Source organism: Taudactylus pleione, unplaced genomic scaffold (genome assembly GCF_031769625.1).
Source record: "Taudactylus pleione unplaced genomic scaffold, aTauple2 ptg000428l, whole genome shotgun sequence".
In the NCBI taxonomy this organism is placed as follows: Eukaryota; Metazoa; Chordata; class Amphibia; order Anura; family Myobatrachidae; genus Taudactylus; species Taudactylus pleione.
This window is the reverse complement of record NW_028284830.1, coordinates 2,562,198-2,589,347: the sequence shown is the minus strand read 5'-3', so window position 1 is coordinate 2,589,347 and position 27,150 is coordinate 2,562,198. Positions and strand designations below refer to the sequence as shown.

Genomic DNA, 27,150 nt, shown 5'->3' with positions numbered 1-27,150 from the left:
ACCATACGAAAACGGGTGTTTTCAGGAGGGTACCCGCAAATATTAAGAACCCCAGCAGGGGATTTAAGAAGGTCCCTCTGTTTCCATCCACAAATCACCCCGCAGTAGCTAACGCCATCTCTCCGTCGCCCCCTACTGACGCATGTGCTGCCTGCAGGGAGGACCCGAATCAGGAAACAGAGTGTAATGGCCGTCTCCTTGCACGAGCTTGTTACTAGATTACATGGAAAATATTCACGTTGCAAAACTAGGCGTAAAAAAATGTATCGCACCAACATTAAAAATGCAGATTGTGATAAATAGGCCCCCATATAATCAAATATTTACACAACTACACTGTCTCCTGCCTGAAACATACAGCAGACAGGGTTCCTACCTGTATCTGTAAGGAAGGAAGCTGAGGTTGTTACAGAGTACTTACTAGGATCTCAGCACCTCCTAATGGCAGCACTACCAAGGAGCAGACAGGGAACTGCAGACTGACTTTTACCTATAAGCGGACGGGAATGTTGGTAGAGTCACAGTTGGGCCTAGTGATTCATTACAGCGCCTTCTGAACACATGGGGGAGACTAATCTCCCCACACATGATGTTAAAAGGAGCAGAAAGGTTTTTTTCTGGGCAAGCTGTAACTCCCCCTAAGTGTGCCTCTGTGGTAAACATACACGGAAATCAGTAGATAAATAATGATTCGATTTGAGAAGAGTAGAGTAATACATGACCCAACACTTTCTTAAATCAATGCTGATCGGGAACCAATCAAAAATGTTGTCCAAACACAAAACATATACAAACAGGAAGTTGTATTCTTTGATCGTCACAGATGATTAGGGTAGCGCTTCTGTACTAAGACAAACCAAATCCTGGTCAGTTATTCCACTAAGTGTAACATGAGAAAATGTAGAGGACTATATATATATATATTTTGTGGTCTGTGCTTCATTATCTCAGCTAATATATCACAGCCTGACAATGCTCTTTCTGCTTCATCTCATCTACGGATTCACTATTCATTCCTCTCACAGGGGGATGACGCCCATTTTGAGTTCTTGACCGAGTCATGGCATTCGTCTGCCATCACGGGCCTGAGCGTCTGTATCCGCAAACCCCTCATCGCTACCTGCTCACTGGACCACTCCGTGCGCATCTGGAACTTCGAGAACAAGTACGTGTCTGTGCTCACCCAGATCGCCCCCTTCTTCGCCTCCGCTATGTCTTATTACTTCCTTCCCCTGTGTCAGATTACCTGTAACTGCGTGAATGTAAATGTGCAGATCTGGTGCAACACCAGGACGCATTTGCAATCAGATGTAGAGGAGCATACAGCCACGTTTTCAGAGTACACGCATCACACATACTGGAGGGAGACATTTTGTGGGCTGAGTGAATGTAATTGATGATGTCGTCCATCGATGTCCTAGGAACCAGTGCCTCCATCATACACTGGCTAGGGAATTGATCGCCTCCTTTGGAATCTCCATTTTGTACATTGGGAGCCACACAAAGAGCCTTGGAGGAGATGTCCCTGGGTCCTAGTTAACCAAACAGCTACATGTGAATAGTGGCTCAGCTCATGAAGTGCCCATCTCCACTAAGTGCATCGCAGCATGCCTCAGTGACGTTATTTATTTCCAGTGAGTTATCTGCTATGTGTCACAGATATTGGTTCTCCTACAAAATGGCTACCTCCGTTGTGTGTAGACGACCAGTGCCTTTTAGCCTACAATTTTGTATGACATTATCACTCCCTGATGGATCACATACAGAGGTTGTTGCAGATTATATGGGACGCATCACATTATTAATGTACTATTAATATGGAGCTGGCATATACTGGATCACCCCAGTCCCGTCCCCACCTCTGTACGTCTGTAATACTTCTCACGTCCCAGCGCTGGAAGGTTCTCCTCTCCTGGTCTGTCCCATCTCCATCACGGCTCTGGGAGCCATTGGGGAAGCCGGCTCCCACTGCTCACAATGGAGACGGGATAGACTATCCACGATAATATAGATACATTGTAGCGCTAATAAAAGCTTCAGAGTCAGGCTTTACTGGCTCCAACACAAATCCATCTGTAAATGGACTTTGACCCTGTAACAATTGTGTCCTATTGACTGACAGCACTCTGGAGCTGTACAAGGAGTATCAGGAGGAAGCATACAGCGTCTCTCTGCACCCCTCCGGATTGTATGTTCTGGTGGGATTTTCTGACAAGCTGCGTCTGATGAACCTGCTGATTGATGACATCCGTCCAGTCAAAGAATTCACAGTCCGTGGCTGTCGAGAGGTGATCTATATATATATATATAAAGTGGAATAGTGCTAAAAACATTGGCATGTAATTGGTCTGTACTCTGACCCCTCCCACCAGTGTCTGTTGTCCCTTCCAACGAGCTCCGGCATAACACACATCTACTGTCTCCAAACACTCCTGTACTTATTTGTAACACACCATGGTGACACCACAGACACTTCTGATAATTACCCGATAGCAACATCAGAACATTACCCACAACTAAATATGTATAACAGTATAGAAGAAAGGGAAAAGGCACACAGGTATGCACAGACCTCTACTTCTGTAGAGGAGAAAAGGTGAGGACGTCCCAAAAAATAACATAGTCAAGATGAAAAAAAAAAAGGTAATGCTAAGGATAATCTAATAAAAATAATAATAAGAGAAATAGAGGAGGGGGAAGAGATAGATGGAAAAAGAGTGGGAGTAATGCGTGCCATACATCTACAGCCCGATTGCCCGTACTGCTGACGACGATCCGATCGACACTCAAAAGAGCTGACCCACTGATATTGATGATCGGCGATCCGTTGGCGAATCGGGGATATTCAACGAAATCCCAGACTCGCCGATTTACAACCATTTTCGGGACATAATTGGGTAATTGAGAATGACCAACATGTTGGATTTCTCCTATTCTCCGGCTTCGGCAGAATGGGAAATTGCCACAATTAATCGCAGATGTATGGGCCCTATAAGAGGTGGAGAAAAAGAGTGTGGGAGTGCTGAAAGGAGAGAGAGAGAGAGAGAGAGAGAGAGGAGGACATAGGAGGAGAGAGAAACAACCAGGCAGCGACAGAGACGACATTTAGTATTTATATAAAGCAGTTGTTTTTTTAAAGGTCAGGCCTTGATTCAATGACTGTGTATGTTTTACTGACACATATATATAAATCAGAGGTACTGTAGGCTTTATACTGTACAACCTGCCAGGTATTAAACAGCAAAGTATTGAACAGCTGTGTCTGTCAGACCATGTTGGTGGCTGTGATTTAAGAATATTTCAACAGATATTGATTTCTTTACCTTGACTTAAGAGATATTTTAATTATACTTCCTAAAATTTCAATCGAGCCCGTGTTCAGTCGGGAAGCCGGCGGACGCAATGCCGACAGCCGGCTTCCCGACTGTCTAATCGCGGCAAGTATCAATGACAGGCGTCAAGATCCCGACGCCTGTCATTAGACCTACGCTGGGAGCCCGACACCCGGCTTACCGATCGAATGTAAGCCGGGCGCGGACAGCTGCAGGGGGGGGGGGGGTTAGGTTTGGGACTCCCGGAGGGGGAATTAGGGTTAGGCACCCCCCCAGGAGGTTAGGGTTAGGCTAGGGGATGGGTGGGTTAGGGTTAGGCACCCCCTGGGAGACTTAGGGTAGGCTGCGGGGAAGGGGGAGTTAGGTTTAGGCACTTGGGGGGGAAATTAGGGTTAGGCATCCCTAAGGGAGGGTTAGGAGGTAGAATTAGGTTAGTTGTACTTACCTTAGGGACGATCGGGATTTCCTCCTCTGTCGGGCTGCCGCTGTCGGGATTAGAACCGCCGGCCGCATACTGAATGTAATATAATTAACATCAACAAAACTTTAGATAGGGTCCCTGTTGGCCCCTATGATTCTCAGAAGGATCATGGATTCTGTCTTTAAATCCCATTTGAGTTGCATTGAAATTGGCTGAAGTGTATGAGCATTATGGGCGTAACACCCGTGGGTCACTGTCTGGGGAAAGCTAATATAAGTTTCACCCCACCCATAGATGCATCTGGTATAGCCAGTCAGCTGGCAGAGATTTTTCTATTAGCTGCTCAGTTTGCTATCTTACTATAATACTCATATCTGTATATATTTATTATTGATGCCCATTACACAGTGGAACGTGGATGAGCACCGTGTCTATAGTTATATACCACCGCAGATATCCCGGGGGTTCTTAGCTGCTTCTCCTATTCTGTGCCGAATATTAGCACCCCATGTCTCACCCTCTCTCCCTTCTCATTGCAGTGTGTGTTCAGCCACGGAGGGCATCTCTTCGCCGCTGTAAATGGCAATGTCATCCACATTTATTCCACTATAACCTTCGAAAATGTAACGAACCTTAAAGGCCACAATGGAAAGGTATATACCAATTTGTTAAGTGATTCTGTATCTCGAGATTGTGTCATGTCTGTGAACTTTGAGCTGTCTCCTGGCCCTGGCAGCTTAGCACTGTTTATTTAAATGACCTGATCTGGAAATGATAGTGTAATAGTGCGTACAGACGGTACAATTTTAATGACCGATAATGATATCTTTCAACGATAAATCGTTCATATCGTTAATTTTTACGCAGCAAACGATCAACGAATGACCAACGATGCGCGTTCCCGCATGGACAATAATGATATCTGTGGTCGTCCGTACATGCAGACCAACTTGGACGACTTCATCACGATTTGCATGTTAAGAGATGTGGTAGGATGACTTCACTGAAAGACATCCATCATAGATATCTATCAGTGCGTACATCCAATATCGTTTGTCCTGCACTACAGAAAACTTCAAGGGAAATAGTTCAGCGATTTAGTTGGTTGTGCCGATCGTACCATGTGTGCCCCGTTTTAAAGTTCGAACTCATTGTAAATAATTAATTGCAATTATAAATGTTAAGTTTGAATTGTAGGCAGAATCTTGTGTCAATGAAAGAAATGACTCCAGCGTAAGTTAAAATAACAGTATTTATTAATATATATATAAAAATATCTTCAAATAATAATGAAGGGCAAGTGAAGTATATTGTTTATTATGGGCCTGATTCAGACCCACTCACGAGCGGCTGTCCGCTCGCAAGTGGGTCGATGTTCTGCACTGAGCATGCGCACGACGGAGGGAGCTCCGTCGTGCACATGCGCCAGACGCGACGAGCGAAGGATTTTCCTTCGCTCGTAGTGTCTCTTCAAAGGGGGCGTGCTGTCGATGTTGACTGACAGCACGCCCCCTTTGGTGGGCATGCCGGGGGCGTGCCTCCCTGACGGGGGCGTTCCCACGGGAACGCCTCCCGTCAGAAGCCGGCCCACTGACATCAATAGGCCTATGGCCTATGGCCCTCATTCAGAGCCGTACGCTCTGAGCAGAGCGCACGCTCTGAATGAGGGCCGGCCTCCATGAAAATGGAGCGTCCTTCTGGACGCTCGTATAGCTGTGGGTCACCACCCACAGGCTATACGAGCGTGCATTTTGATGGCCGCGATGGTCGAGACCATCGCGACCATCGAAATTGCGAGCCGGAGCCTGCGGTTGAGGTTTTCAACCGCAAGCTCCGGAGTGATTTTGGCTCTATCAGAGCCAAAATCACTCCCACTGACATCACTAGTGATGTCAGTGGGCTGGCTTCTGACGGTAGGCGTTCCCTTGGGAACGCCCCCGTCAGGGAGGCACGCCCCCGGCACGCCTACCAAAGGGGGCGTGCTGTCAATCAACATTGACAGCACGCCCCCTTTGATCGGACACAACGAGCGAAGGACTTTCCTTCGCTCGTCGCGTCTGGCGCATGCGCACGACGGAGCTTCCTCCGTCGTGCGCATGCTCAGTCCAGAACATCGACCCACTTGCGAGCGGACAGCCGCTCGCGAGTGGCTCTGAATCAGGCCCTATGTCTCTTATGTTGGTGTACACAATTGATACGTCTTTCAACTGTATCCAACTTGGAGGTATAACCATATAGTATTCTAAAAGAATAATCAATAGCTGCTATTGACTAATCCATCTGATTACTGTATGGTATAACTCTAAATGAAAACTGGAACCCAGTTGAAGGATGTTTAAGATCAGGGTCGTTGAGATCAGGTTGTACTGGGCGCTAGGGAGGCGGAGTAGCCAAGGATGGGCATTTGGCCGCACTGTACTCTACATAAAGTGCCCTATGATTATCAGCAAGCGAACACAGCACCCTTCCCAAACAGGCGACATAGAGGGGGGGTGGGGGCGGCTTTGCGAGGCTACGTACACACTGGCACAGCGGTTTTTGATTTTTAATGATGTTAAAATACATTTAAACCCACTTTTATACATGTATTATTAATACATTTAATATTCATATACAAGTGCGTTCAATCTGTGTTTTCTTTTAAACATGCATCTGTAAAGCCTCAGACAGGCTCTGTGGAATCAGAAAAATGCAAGTTACACGCAAGTGGCAATGTAATATGTGTGGTCTCATTTGGTACAAGGGCCTCATTCAGACCCACTCGCAAGCGGCTGTCCGCTCGCAAGTGGGTCGATGGTGTGCACTGCGCATGCGCACGACGGAGGGAGCTCCGTTGTGCGCATGCGCCAGACGCGACGAGCGAAGGACTTTCCTTCGCTCGTTGTGTCTGATCAAAGGGGGCGTGCTGTCGATGTTGATTGACAGCACGCCCCCTTTGGTGGGCGTGCCGGGGCGTGCCTCCCAGACGGTGGCGTTCCCAAGGGAACGCCTACCGTCAGAGGCCGGTCCACTGACATCACTAGTGATGTCAGTGGGAGTGATTTTGGCTCTGATAGAGCCAAAATCACTCCGGGCCTTGCGGTTGAGAAACTCAACCGCAGGCTCCGGCTCGCAGTGGCGATGGTCGCGATGGTCAAGACCATCGCGGCCATCAACCTGCACGCTCGTATAGGCTGTGGGTGGTGACCCACAGCTATACGAGCGTCCAGGAGGACGCTCCATAATTATGGAGGTGGGCCTTGATTCAGAGCGAGCGCTCTGGTCAGAGCGTCCGGCTCTGAATCAGGGCCAATGATTTTTATTGTCACACCTGTTTACATTCATTAACTTACATTAGAACGTCACCTGAAACACAGATTGTTAACGGCAGTATGTACATAGCCCAAATTAATGCAGATCCCCAGAGAGGTCAATAAACAGTCTGCAGATTATTACTAATGTAGTCACTGGCAATACTCTGTATCTGAGGCCATTTGCTTCCCGCGTAGATCCCTGGAGGGCGATTTAAAAAGGTAATGGAAAATCCTTAGTGCAGAAATCTAAAGCTGGGTACACACTAGAGACGATATGTCGCCCGATCCAGCGGATCGGGCGAAAATATCATCCATGTCGGCAAGTGTGTATGCACTATGACCGACCATGCGGGCTCCCGCGGCGTAGTTCACCAGATCGTGCGTTATCAAACGACGGCACGATATGTCGTTCATCACGTCGTGCGTCGGTGTGTAATCGGCATTAGACTGCAGATCTATTTTTAGCATTTTAACACTTATAGCACTAATTCCAATTATCGAACAACACTTTGCAGAGTCGGACGCAAGTCGGGCATAATTGTATTAACGGAGCAAAGGGGCTGATTCCGAGGCATTTGTGGCTACTTTTCCGTCTGGCCGCGGATGCCTGTGTCCTACATTATGCTAATGCAAGAATCTGGCTTTGTACACTAAAATCTGTGCGCCCACATGTGGAATCCTATCCCGCCCGCTGTTCTTATGTCCGCAGCCTCATCACTAGTATTGGGACTTACACCAGTCCCGTGCTGGGTGCAAAGGATCCATCTGAAGCAGACACCCCATCTCTGTCTGCACGTTGCAAATGAGCACTGAGGTCGGCCGACACGCCTATGACACACCCATGGCATACCCATGAGACGAATCAGTTCTATGTGATTGCATGGTCGCTGCCAAGAAACACTTTCACTGCCCATACTCGCCACAATGCCGCCGCAGAACAATTCACCATCGCGTGCACCATAGACACTTGCACCCAGCCCTATGGCAGCCGCAGTGTCTCCATCTGAACATGGCGGCTGCAGCTTTGCATATGAGAACGCACATGCTGTCACTGACATGCTCGCGACACTCCCATAACGCCCACATTACAGATTTTTTTTTTGGCGTTCTCTCCAGGCCACCCCCAGTCACCATCCTGGAATGCCCATGGTTTTTCCTCGCCAGTGTTAACACCAGCGGTCCTGTATGCAACAGCGCATTTGTGCGCACACATGCATCGTAGGGGCTTTCGGGTATTTTGATTTGCTTTAATACCCTTCGTCATCATCAGTGCGCACTGGGCCTGATTCAGACCCGCCTGCGCGGGTCGATGTTGGGCCAGTGCGCATGCACACAACGGAGCCAGCTCCGTAGTGCGCATGCGCGAGACCCGGATAGCGACGGCCAAGCCGTCGCTCCTGGTCTCGCTACAAAGGGGGCGTGCTGTCGATGTTGAGTGACAGCATGCCCCCTTTGGTGGGCGGGCCGGGGGCGTGACTGCCCAGACGGAGGCGTTCCCATGGGAACACCTACCGTCTGGGGCCGGCCCCACTGACATCACAAGTGATGTCAGTGGGAGTGCTTTTGGCTCTGTTAGACCCTGTTACCACAAGGGTCTCGTCTCAAGCCCGATGGTCGCGATCGTCTTGACCATCGCGACCATCTTCCTGGCCGCTCGCTATAGCTGTGGGTGGTCACCCACAGCTATGCGGGCGACCAGGAGGCCGCTCTAAAAAAAGAGAAGGACGGCCCTGATTCAGAGTGAGCGCTCTGTAAGAGCGTCCGGCTCTGAATCAGGCCACTGTCACAAGCCCTACCCTTGGTGCAAAAGACCCGTCAGAAAAAAAGTTGTGAATAGCCCGCATTTCCGTCAGTGCACCACCTCACTGAACACGAGAGTGTCCCATTACAGGCCAGTTAAGCTTTTTTAGTTGCCAGTGGAGATGCAACTGAGATGTTTCCAGCTCTGCAACACCCGCAGTTGCGTGCGCTTGGTTACAGAGCAGGCATATTGCAAAAACACTCAAGATCGCTCCGAAAACCGACTTGTGTTAAACCCCGAGTCAGCCCCTTGCTTACATTGACTTACTCAGCGTTACTGCTAATGTCAGAAGGAATTACATTTTGATTTCACATAACCATATTTACTATACAATGGGAGTCTCCTGTAAATCACAATACCTTATTCACCTCTGTGTTACAGTATTATGTTCACGATTGTTGCTTTGTAAATGACGTATGACACGGACGCTCCGTGGACTATTATTTTGGACGTGACACTACTGTTTGCGGCTGCAGGTGCGCTCTGTGGTGTGGAGCGCAGATGACAGTAAGCTGGTGTCCTGCGGCCTGGAAGGAGCCGTGTATGAGTGGAACTCACTGACTGGTAAGAGGGAGTCCGAGTGTGTACTCAGATCCTGCAGCTACAGCTGTGTGGCGCTGTCCCCCGACTCCAAAACCATATTCGCTGTTGGATCCGACCAGACACTGAAAGAGATTAGTGATTCCCAGGTAACGTTCTCCTCAGTAAATCACTGCAAATAATATCAGTTGTTTCTTTTATTTCAGTAAACAAAAAGTATTTAGTGTTCAGCTATTCGTGTTAGTCAAGGAGGAAGCCATTTTGTCAGCTTAACCATGATGAAAGCATGAGAATCCAGTCCACAAAATGGCTGCCTCCACTGGGTGCAGCCAGTATTTTTAGCAACATTTTAAAATGATTTACTTACAGGGACACTCTGCTGATGAGCCCATCATGCCCCGTCACAGTCAGGCAAAGGGACTGATATGCTTACTGACCTTTGTTATAATGTTATACTGTATATTGGGCCTCACGGCTGCGATCGTGCACGCAGGTCTGCTGTGAAAGTATGCTAATTCATGCAATTGCAAAGCGTTCGCACAGACAACGTGCAGACGCCCACTTTCCCTCTCTCACATCCGTAATGCCTTGCAAACCTCCTCAAACATCGGAAACATCGAGTACCATCGAATTCCAGCAGCTCTGACCTTACCTCTAAATTGCTAACCTCGTTGCTCGCAGTGAGTACTCCAGCTACGTATGCCAATCGCAGAGGCTAATTTATGCTCGCCCACGCAATGACGTTCATACGGACAGGCACGCCTGCGTTTCTCTGACCCCCCCCCAAACGCTCACTGCCTGTCAATCATTCTGCAATGGCTCTACGTGGTCTCCGTGATCGCAGTCCGATCGCAGTGGTGCCTTTGCGCACTGTGATGCATGCGCAGTATGCTACAATCGGCCGTCTGCGTTTGCTTTAGCAATAGCGATCCTTACTGAATGAGGCCCATTGTCAGGGGCTGGCTGGCAACTTTTAGCCTGGGGGGCAAATGCATGCAGGCGGCCCTGGCAGAGGGGTAGCGTGTAGCCAGGGTGCCCGAAGAACGTGCGTGCTACGCCGCACCCCCCCTTCAAGTGTTCCAGGGAGGAGGCAGGTCCATATGGTATGTAAAGTAAAAATAAAGATTAGGAACAGCCCCGTCATGGTGCCCATATGCAGTGCCCCCCTGTGCCCCAGGAGAGGACCCCCTTATGCAGGCCTCCAGTAGTGCCCCAAGTAGTGATCCCCCCTATGCAGTGCCCCCAGTAGTGGTCCCCCCTGTGCAGTGCACCTTGTGCCCCCAGTAGTAAGCCCCTTATATAGTGCCCCCATTAGTGGTACCCCCTATGCAGTGCCCCTTAAATAGTGGCCCTAGTTGTAGTCTCCCCCCTATGCAGTACCCCCAAGATTGCCCTTTTTATAGAGCCCCCAGCAGTGGTCCCTCGATGCAGTGCCCCCAGTGGTAGTCCCCTCCCCCCTATGTAGTGCCCCTAGTAGTAGTCCCCTCCCCCCTATGCAGTGCCCCTAGTAGTTGTCCCCTCCCCTTGTAGTGCCCCTAGTAGTAGTAGTCCCCCCTTGTAATAGTGGTCCCCCCCTTGTAGTGCCCCCAATTGTAGTCCCCCCCCTTGAAGTGCCCCCAGTTATAATCCCCAGTAGTGGTCCCCCCTTGTAGTGCCCTCCCCCCTGTAGTGCCCCCAGTAGTGATCTCCCCCTTGTAGTACCCCCAGTAGAGGTCACCCTCTTGTAGCGCCCCCAGTAGTAGTCCCTCCAGTCCAGTAGTGGTTCCCCTTTGTAGTGCCACCAGTAGTCCTCCCCCCCCCTTGTATTGCCCCCATTAGTAGTAGTCCCCCCCCTTGCAGTGCCTCCAGTAGTGGTTCCCCCCTTGTGGTGCCCCCAGTAGTGGTCTCCCCCTTGTAGTGCCAGCTTCCCTCCCAGTACACACACGTAAAAAAAAAAAAAAAAAAAAACCACATACCTGAATCCCCGCTCCCACCGACGCCACCCGCTCCTCCGTCTGTCCTTCCCGGGCCGGGCCGCTCTGCATTATGGGAGAGACGTCATGACGCCTCTCCCATTGCCCACTGCGGGAGCCGGAAGATGGAGCGACTCCTGCAGTGGGCGCAGCAGCAGCTAATGAGAGTCTGACAGACTCTCATTGGCTGCTGATCAAAACAGCCGGCGGCTGTGTGTTTGTCACTTGTGTAGTGCTGACCGAACTCCGTCCGGTCAGCGCTACACACGCGGTGCAGTCTGTGTCACACTGACACAGACTGCCCGCGGCCCGCATGACGCTGCGGCCCGGGGGGCACATGGCACCCTGCCCCCCAGCCCAGCCCGCCACTGCCCATTGTGTGTAGTAGTGTATAGGTAATGTATTCGTTTATACAACCAGGATGATCGTAATATATAGTGAGAATTCAATATGCAGAATAAGATAAAGGGTCTGATTCAGACACGCTCACGAGCGCATTGCGCTCGCAAGCGGGCTCGATGTGTGGCCCTTGCACATGCGCCGCCTACGGCGTACGCATGCGCGAGCGACGGCAGCTCCGTCGCTCCGTGGCTCACTACAAGACGGGACTGCTGTCGATGTTGATCGACAGCTCGCCCCATTTTGTAGGCGGGTAGGGGGGGTGGCTGCAGAAACGGAGGCGTTCCCGAAGGAAAGCCTGCCGTTTCTTGGCGGCCCTACTGACATCACTCGTGATGTCAGTAGTGGACTTCTTGCTCTATTAGAGCAGGAAGTCGACTCGGCATTGCGTGTGCTGAGACCCTACCACAGGGTCTCCTCGCAATGCCAATGGTCGCGATAATCGCAACCATCGCCAGGCCGCTCGCACAAGCTGTGGGTGGTCACCCACAGCTGTGCGAGCGGCCTAGAGGCCGTAAAAAATAATAAAAATAGGAACGCCCTGATTTTGAGCGAGCGCCTGCAAATAGCGTGCGCCTCTGAATCAGGCCCAAATTGTAATCAGGGGCGAATTAAGAGAGAAGGGGACCCATCTACAGCCTCCGTGCAGGCCCCGCCCTCTCTCCCCGCCCCCCAGTTGTGAGTAGATTCACCATTATATTTGGAGATAATTTATACCAAATATCAAATGTTTTATTTATTTTAATGAAAAATGTGTTTAATTTAAGGTTTTAACTATTTTTTTTTTTTTTTACAGAAATGTTACCATGAGGTTTCCATTGTATCTATAAAATAAAGGAATGCGAGAGAGCGCATATAGGGGTTGATTAAATTAGCTCACCCTTGCTTGCAAATTACTCATGGCTGCGAGTAGGTGCAGCTACAGTATATGTCGCACTTTCGTTAGCTCCGGACTCGGCAGCATACAAAAATCAGTTAAGGTGCGTACACACTGGGCGATTAGAAAAGACAGTCGTAATCGTACCGTCATTCCTGATCCCCTGTAGTGCCTACACTGAACGATATCGTTCAGTGCAGGCACAGTCCATCATTCCTGAACATGGCCAATCTGTCGTTATCGGCAGATTGACCGACATGTTCAGGCGATGGACAATGTCGGGAATGACAGAGGGAGCGCGCATCGCTGCCCGTTTCCGACATTATGGTGCATAATTACGGAGCGATTGCACGATTACGATGTCGTAATCGTGCAGTCGCTCAGTAAAATCGCCAAGTGTGTACGCACCTTTAGTCTGGTGCAAGATCAGGCTGCGAGGGGGCAAGTTAATTGACTCGACCCCCACAGTATAGTATATTGAAATATATAGAAGCAGTATTAAGGAATATGCATACTTTAGATTTAAAAAGGCAGGCTTATCTGATATCACAGTGGTGGGTTCTCTTCACCTCATGAAGCCAATACTCTCAATTCAATGATGGTTCTGAAAGACATCCACAGAAACCAAACCACATGAATCAAGACCAAAGGCCACTCATGTGTAGTATACACTTTTAATCAAATGTATAAATTAAAAAAAACACTGTAAAACCCATATATTAAAATAAAATTACACAATAGGAGGCCACATTGTGCATTTTGCCTAGGATTTCTTTTCTTGTCTACAGTAGGATTAAATCTGGGATGAAGTACATTGGGTAGGCTTCCAGAGCATGGCCTCTACACTTCAAAGGCATCTTTGATCTAGAACAATTAGAAGGTAATCCCGTGTCGAGCTATCTTCCAGTATTAGATGTAGCGGTGACTGTCTACAGCTTCTGGGACTGCTCTGTCCAGATAATATAAGTATACTGGGTTTAAAGGATCTTTTTTATATCTGGATGCCTTTGCTGTGTTTCTGGTGTTTCGGTTGGTGTGTAGGTATCAGAAGCACCATTAAACCAGGACAATTGGCTCCATGAGATGAATAGAACCCATCATTGTGATTTCAGATAAGCCTGCCTTTTTAAACATTGGTGTTGGTTTATATCAGGTCCATTCTGGCTGAGGACCTGGTGTGAGAAACAGCGGAATAATCTTTATTGTGATTGTTGTGACTGTATTCAAACTACTTGTGAATTGTTTTATTTAAAGTGTTAGGATAACTCAATATAGGGTAAATTATTGGTATACATTTGTATCTCTGTTAGATAATGCGGGAAGCTCCATCCTTCGATGTATCATACACAGCCGTAGCCATTTCTCACTCTGGTCGGATGGTTTTCACTGGTACATCTAATGGAACTGTGCGTTCCATGAAATACCCACTGCCACTGCACAGGGAATATAATGAGTACCAGGCCCATGCAGGGGCAGTGACCAGGGTAAGAGCTGAGATCTTTAATAAGTTTACTAAATGCTTCACCACAAGGTGTTCGAGGAATACTTTACAACTAAAATGTGTGTGTGTTGCTACTTTTTTTTTCCTCCCAACTCTAAATCAGCCCCTTAGTCTTCACCACTTACATCTCCATCCTTTACCTCCTCACATCTCTAGTGTTCGCCACTTACATCTCTAGCCTTCACCTGCTTACATCTCTAGCCTTCACCTCCTTACATCTCTAGCCTTCACCTCCTTACATCTCAAGCCTTCACCTCCTTACATCTCTAGTCTTCACCACTTACATCTCCATCCTTTACCTCCTCACATCTCTAGTGTTCGCCACTTACATCTCTAGCCTTCACCTCCTTACATCACTAGCCTTCACCTCCTTACATCTCTAGCTTCACCTCCTTACATCTCTAGCTTCACCTCCTTACATCTCTAGCCTTCACCTCCTTACATCTCTAGCCTTCACCTCCTTACATCTCTAGCCTTCAGCTTCTTACATCTCTAGTCTTCACCTCCTTACATCTCTAGCCTTCACCTCCTTACATCTCTAGCCTTCACCTCCTTACATCTCTAGCCTTCAGCTTCTTACATCTCTAGTCTTCACCACTTACATCTCTAGCCTTCACCTCCTTACATCTCTGGTCTTCACCATTTACATATCTAGCCTTCACTTCCTTACATCTTTAGTTTTCGACACTTACATCTCTAGCCTTCACCTTCTTACATCTTTAGCCTTCACCTTCTTACATCTCTAGCCTTCACCTTCTTACATCTTTAGCCTTCACCTTCTTACATCTCTAGCCTTCACCTGCTTACATCTCTAGCCTTCACCTGCTTACATCTCTAGCCTTCACCTGCATGCATCTCTACTGTTCACCACTTACATCTGTAGCCTTCACCACTTATATCTCTAGCCTTCACTTGCCCACATCTCTAGCCTTTACCTCCTTACATCTCTAGCCTGTACCTCCTTACATCTCTAGTCTTCACCTGCTTACATCTCTAGCCTTCACCTGCATGCATCTCTACTGTTCACCACTTACATCTCTAGTCTTCACCTCATTACATCTGTAGCCTTCACTTGCCCACATCTCTAGCCTTCACCTCCTTACATCTCTAGCCTGTACCTCCTTACATCTCTAGTCTTCACCTCCTTACATCTCTAGCCTTCACTTGCTCACATCTCTAGCCTTTACCTCCTTACATCTCTAGCCTGTACCTCTTTATATCTCTAGCCTTCACCTCCTTACATCTCTAGCCTTCACCTTCTTACGTCTCTAGCCTTCACCTCCTTACGTCTCTAGCCTTCACCTTCTTAAATCTCTAGCCTTCACCTCCTTACATCTCTAGCCTTCACCTTCTTACATCTCTAGCCTTCACCTCCTTACATCTCCAGCCTGTACCTCTTTATATCTCTAGCCTTCACCTCCTTACATCTCTAGCCTGCACCTCCTTACATCTCTAGCCTTCACCTCCTTACATCTCTAGCCTGTACCTCCTTACATCTCTAGCCTGTACCTCCTTACATCTCTAGCCTTTACCTCCTTATATCACTAGCCTTCACCTCTTTACATCTTTAGCCTTCACCTCATTACATCTTTAGCCTTCACCTCTTTACATCTTTAGCCTTCACCTCTTTACATCTTTAGCCTTCACCTCATTACATCTCTAGCTTTTACCTCCTTACATCTCTAGCCTTCACCACCTTACATCTCTAGCCTTCACCACCTTACATCTCTAGCTTTCACCTCTTTACATCTGTAGCCTTCACCTCATTACATCTTTAGCCTTCACCTCTTTACATCTTTAGCCTTCACCTCATTACACCTTCTAGCTTTTACCTCCTTACATGTCTAGCCTTCACTTTACATCTCTAGCCTTCACCATCCTAACATCACTAGCCTTCACCGCCTTACATTGCTAGTCTTCACCACCTTACATCTCTAGCCAATACCTCCTTACATCTATAGCTTTCATCTCCATAAAGCTCTAGTCCTCAGCCATATGTTTAAGCTTGCAAGTTCACACAACTCTTTTCCTGCAGCTGATGGTGACATTTGATGACCAGTATCTACTGTCAATTTCTGAAGACGGGTGCCTGATGCTGTGGAAAATTTCCGACAAGGAGGGTCGAGGGCTGAAGCGTGATAAAGAAGTGGGATATGCCGAGGAGGTCCTCATTACCAGTTCTGACCTGGAGGAGAAGGTGAGGAAAACCTCTAGACAGCACAACACTTCTATCACTTCACATGAGTGACCAGATTTTCTAAAAATCCATACATATGGCTCCATCTATTGCCCGCCAACAAATCATGTCATGAAACCACATTTATAAAATAAATAAGATTATTACAGTTAATTGGTACTCCAAGAGTCTCATATAGCGACAATGGAAGAGTGTAATCTGTATTATTGTCATTGTAGCTCTGAACTTTTCCTGTGGGTGAATGTTACTATTTTTGGCTACTGAAAAGTATTGATGTTAAATTGTGGCATGTTTGCCTGGTATATACAGAACCAGGTGATGCTGGAGCTGAAGACACGTGTCGAGGAACTGAAAATGGAGAACGAGTATCAGCTCCGCCTGAAGGACATGAATTACAATGAAAAGCTGAAGGAGCTGACTGAGAAATTCATCCAGGAAATGGAGGTGCTTAAAACCACAAACCAGGTAGGAGATTTATATATGATTATATAACATAAACGTCACCCTAATTTGTTTTTTTCTGTCCAATATATACTAAATGTGGCGGCTGTTATTGTTTTTATTTTATTTATTTATTTTTTGTTATTTTATGTGTGATCATTTAATTGTATTGCTGTTATTTTATATGTTTATGTTATATAAATGTAATAAAAATCACTTTATTTAAAAAAAACAAAAACATAAACGTCCCCTTTTCCATCAGCGGATGGAGGTAGAGCATAATACACGCTTGTCTCGTTTCTCCCACCTTTCAGATATTGAAGGCTGAAGCAGAAAAACAAGAACTGAAATATCAGGAGGAAATATCTGAACTGATAGAAAAGCAGTCCAGAGAAATGCAGGATCTGGGTACAGTATACAGATAATACATACAGTATATAAGTTCATAGAGCTAATGGGTGCCCAGAATAATCTGTGTTGGCTTCATAGCAACTGATACAAAATCTTCTGTGAATATTTGGCCTTATTAGAATTACTCTATTCTTATTCCTTCTCTGTTCCTTTACACGTCGCATTCAGAGATGGCCAATAACCAGAAGTTGCTGCTGGAGTATGAGAAGTACCAGGAGCTTCAGGTGAAATCTCAGCGGATGCAGGAGGATGACGAGAGGCAGCTGCATGAACTGGAGGAGAGCAAGACCCAGGCCTTGGAGGAACTGACCGAATACTACGAGGCCAAGCTACACGAGAAAGTGTCCCAGCTGCAGCATGTAAGAGCTACAGAGGAGGACATTACCCTCCCCACCTGGTTACAGAGCCCTAGGGCCATATTCAATTTGGAGCGAAAAGTCCGTTGCCGGACTTTTTGCCACCATCAGAGGTTTTGCCGTCGAAAACTTATCTCGCGCGTCTCCGTGTATCCCCGTTTTCAATTCCAAATTGGCGAAAACGGGACCCGGCGAAAACTAAATCGGCGGAAAGTCCTGTCGTTTTTTGGGGAAAACAGCCTGAGAACCCCCTAAAGATGCTCTGACTTGGGGGTTCACTATGGGTACCCCCGATTAGCCCTGCTAAAGGTATTTGTGGTCTTTAAATGGTCTCAATAGGAGCAATATAGCGTCTTTGGAAGAGTGGTGAAGAATAGCATTTAGCAACTTTTGGGGGGGGGGCAAAATAAGTATTCTCATCAAATTTGGGGTACATGAAAATGGTTGCAAGCCTAGTTCAAAATCACTAAAATCAAGCTTTAAAGTGCACCAAAAAATACACCTTCAGCGAGCACCAGCAATAAGAAAAATTCCTCCCCCATAGTTGCAAACCCCCCCAAAGGCTATTTCACTAGTTTTTGAAGTTGTACCCCAACTTTAAAATTTGTCGCCCACTTTTTCAAAGTGATTTTTGGGGTGTCCTTTGTGGATTTTTTTTTAGCATTTTTGACGCAGTTAACATCAAGGGGGGTGTACAAAGGGTGCGGAGTGGTTTCCGCATCTCTGCACCCCCAAAACCCCAAATCTGCATTTTTTTCTGCCGGGTATCCATAGGCGAAACTTTATCGCCTATTACATTGCATTGCGATTTCGCACCGGCGAAAAGACGCTAAAATTGAATACGTGGATAAGTGAAATCGGCAAAAATTACGTCATGGGCGAAAAAGTTTCGCCGAAAACGGCTTTTCGCTCCAAATTGAATACGGCCCATTGTGACATCATTACTGTGTTCGAGTTCCCTAGCACCGGAAGCCTACTTCTCAGTTATTCCGGTCCATGTTACATCAACAACCAATGGGTGTGGTCTATTGATTTTATTGGGTTGAGCTTTGTTTGGCTGGCTCAGGGGTGTGGTTTTTGGCAAGTTAGAGACATGACCTTATTTGCCCCAACTTTTGAAGTGTAAATGTCGGGAGTTACGAGAGACACAACATATTGCTCTGTACAGCATTAGGAACAATAGCTGCCAAGTAAATGACAAATAGAACTAGTACTTAAATACTCTGCTTCCATTCTAGAGAAGGGATATCCTATTCTGGTCCTAGGGGCCACATTCTGCTATTCAGGACTCAGACCCTCACAACCAATCCCAGAGAATCTGCACAGAATGTATCCTATGGTATCTGGCTTGTGGGTTACGTTACTGTGTCCTATCACCACCTTCCCTTCTTCTATAGGAGGTCAGTGAATGAAAAAGTAATGAAGCAGAAGAGAATTCATTTTCATGGCGAACTATAGCAGGGAACATAGTTATATTTCTTCTAGCTTTTGAAATATGTTGCTCACAATGGTGGAAATGTATCAAGCCTCCTATAGAGTGACAAGTAGAGGAGACCCCATACCAACCAGTCAGGTTCTAGCTAGCATTTATCAAGTACATTCTATAAAATAATAGCAGCTGATTCGTTGCTATGGGCAACTTCTCCACTCTTTAGAAGCCTTGATACATCTCCCCCAATGACTTTGCAGCCGGTAGCTCTGGAACCCACGTGTCCTGCATATGTTCTGTTGATGGTCCCTTTAATCTCTCACTAGACCCTCATTTATCTTGTCGTGTTTGTCACAGACCCAGGAAGAAGCTCATCAGCAGTTAAGGGAATTCGAAGAGACAAAAAAACAGATAGAAGAGGACGGAGACCGAGAAATCCAGGACATAAAGATAAAATATGAGCGCCGCCTGAGAGAGGAGAGAGAGACCTCAATGCGACTGAAGGGAGAGAGCGGAATCATGAGAAAGAAGGTATATGTTTTTCACATAGCATATTTTTTTTCCATACACAATAATAGGCAAAGAGAAACACACTATAGTGAGACAGAGGGAGACTGAGAGGAATACACATGCATCATGGAAGAAAAAAGCACAAAGGGGAAGCGGGGTAAAAAGACACTAACAAGACATGCAAACATTGGGGAGCCAGGAAGGAGTCCTCTTTTGGCCACTGTCCCAATCCCCTTGCCAGACTCCAGAGGGGATTCTAGTTACTACCATCGCAGTTACTGACCATGGATCTATGGGCTGCTGTTCGAAGTGGCAGCTGCTATATACATAGAACTCTCATACAGGGAGCACTGAGGAGTTTCTGTTCAGCAGACATGCCAGCTCTGGGGTTCAGTAGAGCCTCAATTACACGCAATTGGGTCTTGGCACCATTAGGGTATTTACTTTTTTTAAATGGCCACCAGAACCACAAGCTGTCTGGGAGAACATTTATAATTGAAATGTACACATTTTAATTTGACAGCTTTTCTCGGTGGTGGGCTTTTCTCTCATTGTTTCTTCTCCTTCCTAAGGCTCTGGAGTAATAAAGAAAAGGGGAAGTGGACGATGACCTGTGTCACTATTGCATAGGTTTTGACTGTGGACTTGGGTGGATTTTTGTTTCCCTGTGACACGTACAGCCTTTATTGTAGGACGTAACAGTTTATATATAAATGTATTTTTATTAAAGATATATAGATTTTAAAAAAAAGTAAAAACCAGTAAGCATTGAAAAAAAAAGCGTTATTCAAAAATGATGTTAATGCAAATGTGAAATACCCTTGTTTTCTACACAGTTCAGCAGTTTACAGAAAGAGATTGAGGAACGTGCCGCAGACATTGAGAGATTGAAGATGGAGCAGCAGAAGTTACAGAGTGTCATTAAATCACTGGAGAAGGACATCCTGGGGCTGAAGAGAGAGATTCAGGAGCGGGATGAAACGATACAGGACAAGGTGAGAACTGGGACCCAGCCAGAGAGATATGTCACGTCTTCCTGGGGTACAGATGTATGAACGTGCCTAGACCACTCTGTCCATGTGTCTTGTAGTTTTCTATACCAGGTGTTTTAGGTTCCTGAACTAATGCGGAACGCATGCTGGTCTGGTCAGTTTATCACTATAGCATTATAGAGTCTTCCCGCGGATTAATACAGATACTGCCGGAAGCAGACACCTGTCCTTAAGCTGTTGGTTGGGAAGCGCTGGAAGATAGTAGACATCGGTGCAGACTGTCAGGATCATGTGATAAGAACAGGACTCAATCAGATGACCAGTTTGTCCATTAAATCAGCAGCTACCATCGTGTGTGGGGATGGGACTAATTGCCGTTAGTAATAAGACTGGCGGTGTGATCCCAAAATGTCCAACGTCAGAATATTTGAATTATTGGAAACATTTTCTACTGATAGAGAATAACGTTTGTCAGCCACGATAGCTCCGTATATGTGTTGATGGTCAGCGGTTACGGTCAGCATCACTGAATAATAATTTTGGATCCTCGTCGGCATTAGGGACGGTTGTAACATACAATGGAATTACGGTGTAAATAATTAGGGCATCCCCCCCCCAAGTTCATAACCAAATATCTGTCAATTCTATTCCAGGAGAAGAGAATTTATGACCTAAAGAAGAAGAACCAAGAGTTGGAGAAGTTCAAGTTTGTTCTGGACTATAAAATCAAAGAGCTGAAGAAGCAGATTGAGCCTCGGGAAAACGAGATCAAGGAAAAGAAGGAGCAGATCCAGGAGGTGACATTTGTGACCTGGTGCCCGGCTGAAACAAATCAAATCAAGCTTTATTTATTACACCGTGCAATCATTGTATCGCATTTCTACCATCGTTCTACTACTTGTGTATTTTATATGCTCGTTACTCTTATGTCCATTTCAGCGTTCGGCCTATATAGCTGGTTTTCTGCCTGTATATTTCCTCTGTAGAAATTGAGCTGTCCTAATAATAACACGAGTCTCTGCCTGTACCCCAGATGGAAGCAGAGCTGGAGCGTTTCCACAAGCAGAATACACAGCTGGATCTGAACATCACGGAACTGAAACAGAAGCTGAATGCGGCACATCGGGAAATGCAGCGGGAGAGACAGAAGGTGAGACCGAGAGCAAAACATTACGTTTAACAGCATTTACTATCCTCTTTTATTGTCGTTTCTTTGGGATCAATCAACAAACAAATCACTTGAAAAAAAAAAATTGATTATTAAATATTTTAAATTAAAAATGTATTCTATAAAACATAAATCTGCCATATTGGTGGCTCCGATCTTTACTGAAATGACGCATTTATCGGGGAGAAGTAAGAACTGAAGTGTGTTATTTTCCTTCTGCAGGTTCGGGACGTTGAAGCCGTCGTTAAACGTTTCAAGACTGATCTGCATAATTGTGTTGGGTTTATTCAGGAGCCTAAAAAGCTGAAAGACACCATCCGGGAGTTGTACTTGAGATACATGCAGGAGGGAGACGCAGTGAGTCCTTGTCTATACATCTCCTTTGTGGGTAGGCGTCTAAACCATTCAGACAATAACTGCCACTGACTTTATGCAAATGGCGCTACAAGTCCTTCCCTGGTTTACAGGGGTGCGCCTGAATGTGCGATGATTGAGACGCCCACTTTCAGCATCTTCAGACACTCAATTCCTGCTCGGTACGCTAATTAGGCGCATCGATCGTTCGCACTACCGAAACTTGCACCGGCCCCATGCTAGGTGCAGATTGTCCATTTGTGTATGGCCTCTAATGCGAGCAATTATACGTCTGTGTACGCAACCAGTTCAGCGACACGCCCGCAACACTCTCATAACACGCCCATAAAACGGACCATCTCTGTGTGTCCGCAATGCCACCTCCCTCTCACTCCCAGGAAAATTTCTAAGACCATGCGTATCAAACGGAACTGCGTCTCTGTGAGCATGGGCTCTGGATGTATGCGCACTGTGACTTTAGCGCATGCGCAGAAGAAAAATAAATCGCCAAACTGCGTTCAACATTAACATTGCATAGGACTCAAAATTGGTCCCTAAATTAATGACATAGGGCCTGATTCAGAGCCGGACGCTATTTGCGGACGCTCGTTAAGAAAAAGGGGCTGGCTATTTAAATTGAGCGCTCGCTCATTGCGGTCTGTTGACGCCTCTATGTCTGAGCGAGCGAACAAAACATGCGCTCGCTATTTTCTAAAGACGCCCCTTGGCCGCTCGCATCATACGTCATCTCCACTATTTATTTGATTAATCGAGTACATCGAAAGGCGTATGAACTGCTCGCTATTCTTGTGGTTGCATTTTCCTACCGCAATCATGCGAGCAGTTCAGGCTAAAAGACAACCAAGTGACGTGGCCGATGACGCTGCTTTGTTAGTTATGCACACCCTTAAAACGCCTGTTTTGACCGTTTGGCACGCCTGCGTTCGGATCTCCACTCCACGTTTTCAAGCACCTTCCCCTGTTACCACCGACAAACGCCTCATCCTGTCACTCAAATAGCAGGCATTCGCTATGTTGCGAGCACACGATTTCCGACCGCACTGACTGGTTGGCGCATGCGCATTACGACCCATACGCATGCGCAGATGTGCAAACATCGCTCGGAGCGAACTAGCGGCCGCTTGCGAGCGGCTCTGAATCAGGCCCATAATCTCATCCAGTGTTTCTTTATCCCTCCATGTCAGTGGCCAGAGCTCCACATGGCCGACACGCGGGGCGCCAGCCGCTGACATGAAGGAGAAACAGCTGGTAGAATGAGGTACTGAGGAAGGTAACGAGAAACCCATCGATGATATCTACAGCCACGTTCCTCAGCTGTAACCTACTTACAGGAATGCTGCCTACCTCTGAAAAACAATCTAATAACACAAATGTTTCCCTAATATCCTGTGTTTTCAGGCAGAAATTGTTGGTAAAGATGCCGATATCCAACGGGAATACGCTCAGCAGCGGGAACATCTGGAACGCAGCCTGAGCACATTGCAGAGCAAACTAATTAAGGACACGGAGATTCACCGTGCGGATAACGTGCGGGTCATGCAGGTATGTACAGTTACGGGGCGATAAGAAAACATTTACGGTGCACAAACACCTCTGAAGTGATCACTCTTCTCTTGTGCAGGAAAACGTAACACTGATAAAGGAAATCAATGACTTACGCCGCGAACTGAAAGTCAGTCGTACAAAGGTCCATGACCTGGAGGTAGCGCTGGGATTGGACAGAAAGAACAGGAAGAGCAGCCCGACAGACTCAAAAGGTAATAATCTGACGTCACACGGGTGCTTTACCATTCTGGTGTCCGAAGGGAACAGCGCTCCCCACTCAGATTAAATTTCACACATTAGAATGCCGCGGTTCACTAGGCAGAGCACTCTAAAATGCCGGTGTTACAGCACCCTTCCTGGGGATCTCTTATAGCATCTGCTGTTTGATTTAACCTAATGGGTAACACAGGCATTTATGTTACAGTTTTAATTATTTTTATTTTACATACGTGCTTATGTGTACTACTATTAGGTTACATTAAGCTTTGCACTAAGAATATATAACATAGCTGTATACATTAGATTGTGAAGGCCTGATATACTCTATGACATTACCATGATCTCCGTATCAGGGTCCTCTGTTGGGGTCCAGCCTTCCCCAGGAGTCCTGCGGCTGAGCATCGAGGAAGAGACGGAGCGGATCATTGAAATGCAGAAACTGGAGATCAAACGTTTACGGGACTTGATTCTATCCCAGGATGTCACAGTGGGACTCAGACCACCCTCTGGGGGTAAATTACCTTCAATCACCACCTGACCCTACAAAGATCAATACAAACAAACTGAAATCATACACTTAGTAACCTAATAAACACGATTTATTTCTATGTTATACAGTGCACCATTCTCCTGCTGGCCGCACGGTTACTATAGTTACACATTGTTATTATTACCGTCGATACCACAGATACAGAATAAAGGCCCTGATTCAGGTGGGCGCCAATGCAGCCAAGACCGTGTATTTTTACACAGAGCGACTGTGTCTCCATGCTAAGGCTGCAGGCGATGGGATTCGTACAGAGATGCCCGCAAGATGTGGCGCCGATCCGCCACTTTGCGTAAAAAGTCACGCCATCAGCACCATCGGACATTAGAGCAGCCCTATAGTTGCTCAGAATGTCTGTCTGAATATGGCCGCCGGTGTCAGTGTAACTGCGGTAAAAGATGCAGTCGCTGGGCGTCACACGTCTGCTTCTTTCTGGCCCTCCTCCCCTCCGTTACTTCCCAGGAGCGCCCTCTAACATTGCCTCTCTCTGCGACAAGTGCGCAAACACCAGCACAGCCTCCACCTCTGAGTCACTAGAGAAAGATGGTTCCAGCAGTTTTACTGAAATGATTCTATAGAGAAGAAGTAGTTGTGTCCTCGAAGAATAGAAAGGAAAAAGCAGAGGGCAGAAAGCTTCCCGTTTCCCATGTGATATCGCAGCTACACATCGCCCCCCGCAAGACATTCGTGTGGACAGTAATGGTTTCCCATGTGATATCGCACCTACACATCGCCCCCCCGCAGGACATTTGTGTAGACAGTAATGGTTTCCCATGTGATATCGCAGCTACACATTGCCCCCCGCAGGACATTTGTGTGGACAGCAATGGGTTGCTTTGTGTGATCAGATTCTGTTGAGTTGCTAAAAATAGATAAAGGGGGGGGCAGATGCATATAGTACATTGCTGAATGAGAGTCTCCAGCAAGATGTTATTAACCTTCGTGGTAGTACAGTTTACCTAATTCCACTCGAGAGAGTTCCATAAGTCTCCCTTTGCATTTGACTGTCACACTGGGTCAAAACGCACTTCTTTGGGGGCTAGGCCACAACAAACTAAACAGGGGCCAGCCCTTCACCATCTGACACTGGGCTCTGCTTCATACTTGCCTACACTCCCGGAAGTCGCGAGAGGCTCCCGATTTTTCGGGTAGCCCGCAGCACCCCCGGAAATATAGGCAGATCTCCCGCATCCTGCCCACTTCCTAGTGAAAGCGGTCAGGATGGGGAGATTTTATTGGGTATTTGCGGGTCCGTAGACAGGGGTCGGGGCTAAATAACGCAAATCGCATTGTTTAGCCCCACCCCCTCCTTGCGGTCCCACGAATTGCAGACTCATTATGTCTACAGACCGGCCCCGCCCCCCAATCTACCCAGCAAAGGCAGCTCTCCCGGGGAGAGACTCTTCAAAGTCGGTAAGTATGCTCTGCTTATGAAGATACCAGGCTCAGGGGTTTTGGGCGGGGGGGGGGTAGCTGACCTGCAATCCAGGTTTCAGGAACAACGGAAAGTCAAGGGGGTAAATTTTACTAAAGTGAGAGTTTTTAGAAGTGAGTTTTAGAAGAGGTGTTGCCCATAGCAACCAATCAGATTCTACTTAACATTTAACTAGCAGCTTCTAGAAGATAATAGCTAGAATCTGATTGGTTGCTATGAGCAACATCTCTTCTAAAACTCACTTCTAAAACTCTCACTTTAGAAAATTTACCCCAAGGAGTCCAGACTCTCGATAAATGTCCTGGGCAGTATTCAATGTCCTAACTGAACGGATTTAGGGTGCTGCCTTTGGGATGGGTTATTCCAAAATTCTACAAAAAAAGATGTTGATAAACCAACTGCTCTGTAAGGTACACGGCACCTTTGAGATACTGATTTTTCAGACTTGACCTTTTTATTTATATAGTATAACAGTTACATTTGGACATGGGACTGGTACACACTGACTGATACACAAGTGTAATGGTGAAAACTTGCACTTTGTAAATTACTCTGACTTTATTTAAAATAAATCTTCTTTTTGGAGCACAATGTACACTTGAGTGCACGGATTAAATGGACCCGATCTGTCGTTTGGAGGAAATGGTGCACTGAGCGGCCGCTTTGAGGGTTAAAAGGCTGCAATGTTTTTCTGTATGTAGTTTCCTGTATTGCAGACTACACACAGGCAGACTGAATATCCTGTTCCTGGGTACTTATAAGGATTTATTCTTCAATTAATGCAGATGCTTCATTTATCCAGAGATTGCACTTGGCAATGGTGGGCGCCACGGTGTAAAGTTTCTGCACAGGAGTAATGGAAGAGGCTGAATACAAATCACTATACATTCCATCAAATATTCCATATGGATCAAACGTAACATTGCACAATTAGTTTAAAGCTAAAACCAGTTTGTTTTTTTTGAAAGGTCTGAGTAGCATGTGAGGAGGTGTTGGGGTATTTGTGGAGGCCTGAGTGGCTCGTGCGGCAATCTGAGTGCCATGGGGGTGTTGGGGCGCACACTCAGAATTCAGAGTGGCCTATGTGAGCGGGAACATTTTTAAGTGGGATCTGACGGCTTGTGCAGCTTTTATGACAAGGGGGCTTATAAGTGCATGGGGGATAATTTTCTTGCATATGGTGAGGGGTGTAGGGGGTGTAATTGTGGAGCAAGTGAGGGGCATGGGGTATTTTGGGATGGTTAATGTAGGGGTATCAAGGTCAGGTCATTTTGTGACTGTTATACTAAGTAATGTGCGGCCCTTTAGAAGAATGGAGGGTCACACATACAGCCCTGGACATAGGTCAGATTGCCCACCACTGCCTTAGGGTTAGGGACTTAACTAAATGAAGCACATGCAAAGGTTCA

At 46.8% G+C, this 27,150-nt stretch overlaps 1 protein-coding gene across 2 annotated transcripts in view; it reads left to right on the top strand.

Moving 5' to 3' along the window:
- The window catches only part of CFAP57 (cilia and flagella associated protein 57), a 40,245-nt gene extending 15,873 nt beyond the window's left edge, over positions 1-24,372 (top strand). The window contains exons 7-23 of one of the 2 annotated variants that reach the window (XM_088447297.1): positions 1,026-1,165; positions 2,123-2,288; positions 4,293-4,406; positions 9,324-9,536; positions 13,926-14,099; positions 16,152-16,313; positions 16,623-16,778; positions 17,069-17,162; positions 17,334-17,524; positions 19,308-19,481; positions 20,297-20,455; positions 21,106-21,249; positions 21,486-21,602; positions 21,843-21,977; positions 23,394-23,537; positions 23,617-23,752; positions 24,113-24,372. In XM_088447297.1, coding sequence (XP_088303423.1) covers positions 1,026-1,165; positions 2,123-2,288; positions 4,293-4,406; positions 9,324-9,536; positions 13,926-14,099; positions 16,152-16,313; positions 16,623-16,778; positions 17,069-17,162; positions 17,334-17,524; positions 19,308-19,481; positions 20,297-20,455; positions 21,106-21,249; positions 21,486-21,602; positions 21,843-21,977; positions 23,394-23,537; positions 23,617-23,752; positions 24,113-24,297 — 2,604 coding nt within the window. In that variant the 3' untranslated portion in view covers positions 24,298-24,372. The remainder of the gene's footprint in view (positions 1-1,025; positions 1,166-2,122; positions 2,289-4,292; positions 4,407-9,323; positions 9,537-13,925; positions 14,100-16,151; positions 16,314-16,622; positions 16,779-17,068; positions 17,163-17,333; positions 17,525-19,307; positions 19,482-20,296; positions 20,456-21,105; positions 21,250-21,485; positions 21,603-21,842; positions 21,978-23,393; positions 23,538-23,616; positions 23,753-24,112) is intronic. The other variant, XM_088447298.1, reaches the window with a different exon arrangement.
- Positions 24,373-27,150: the final 2,778 nt, after the last annotated feature.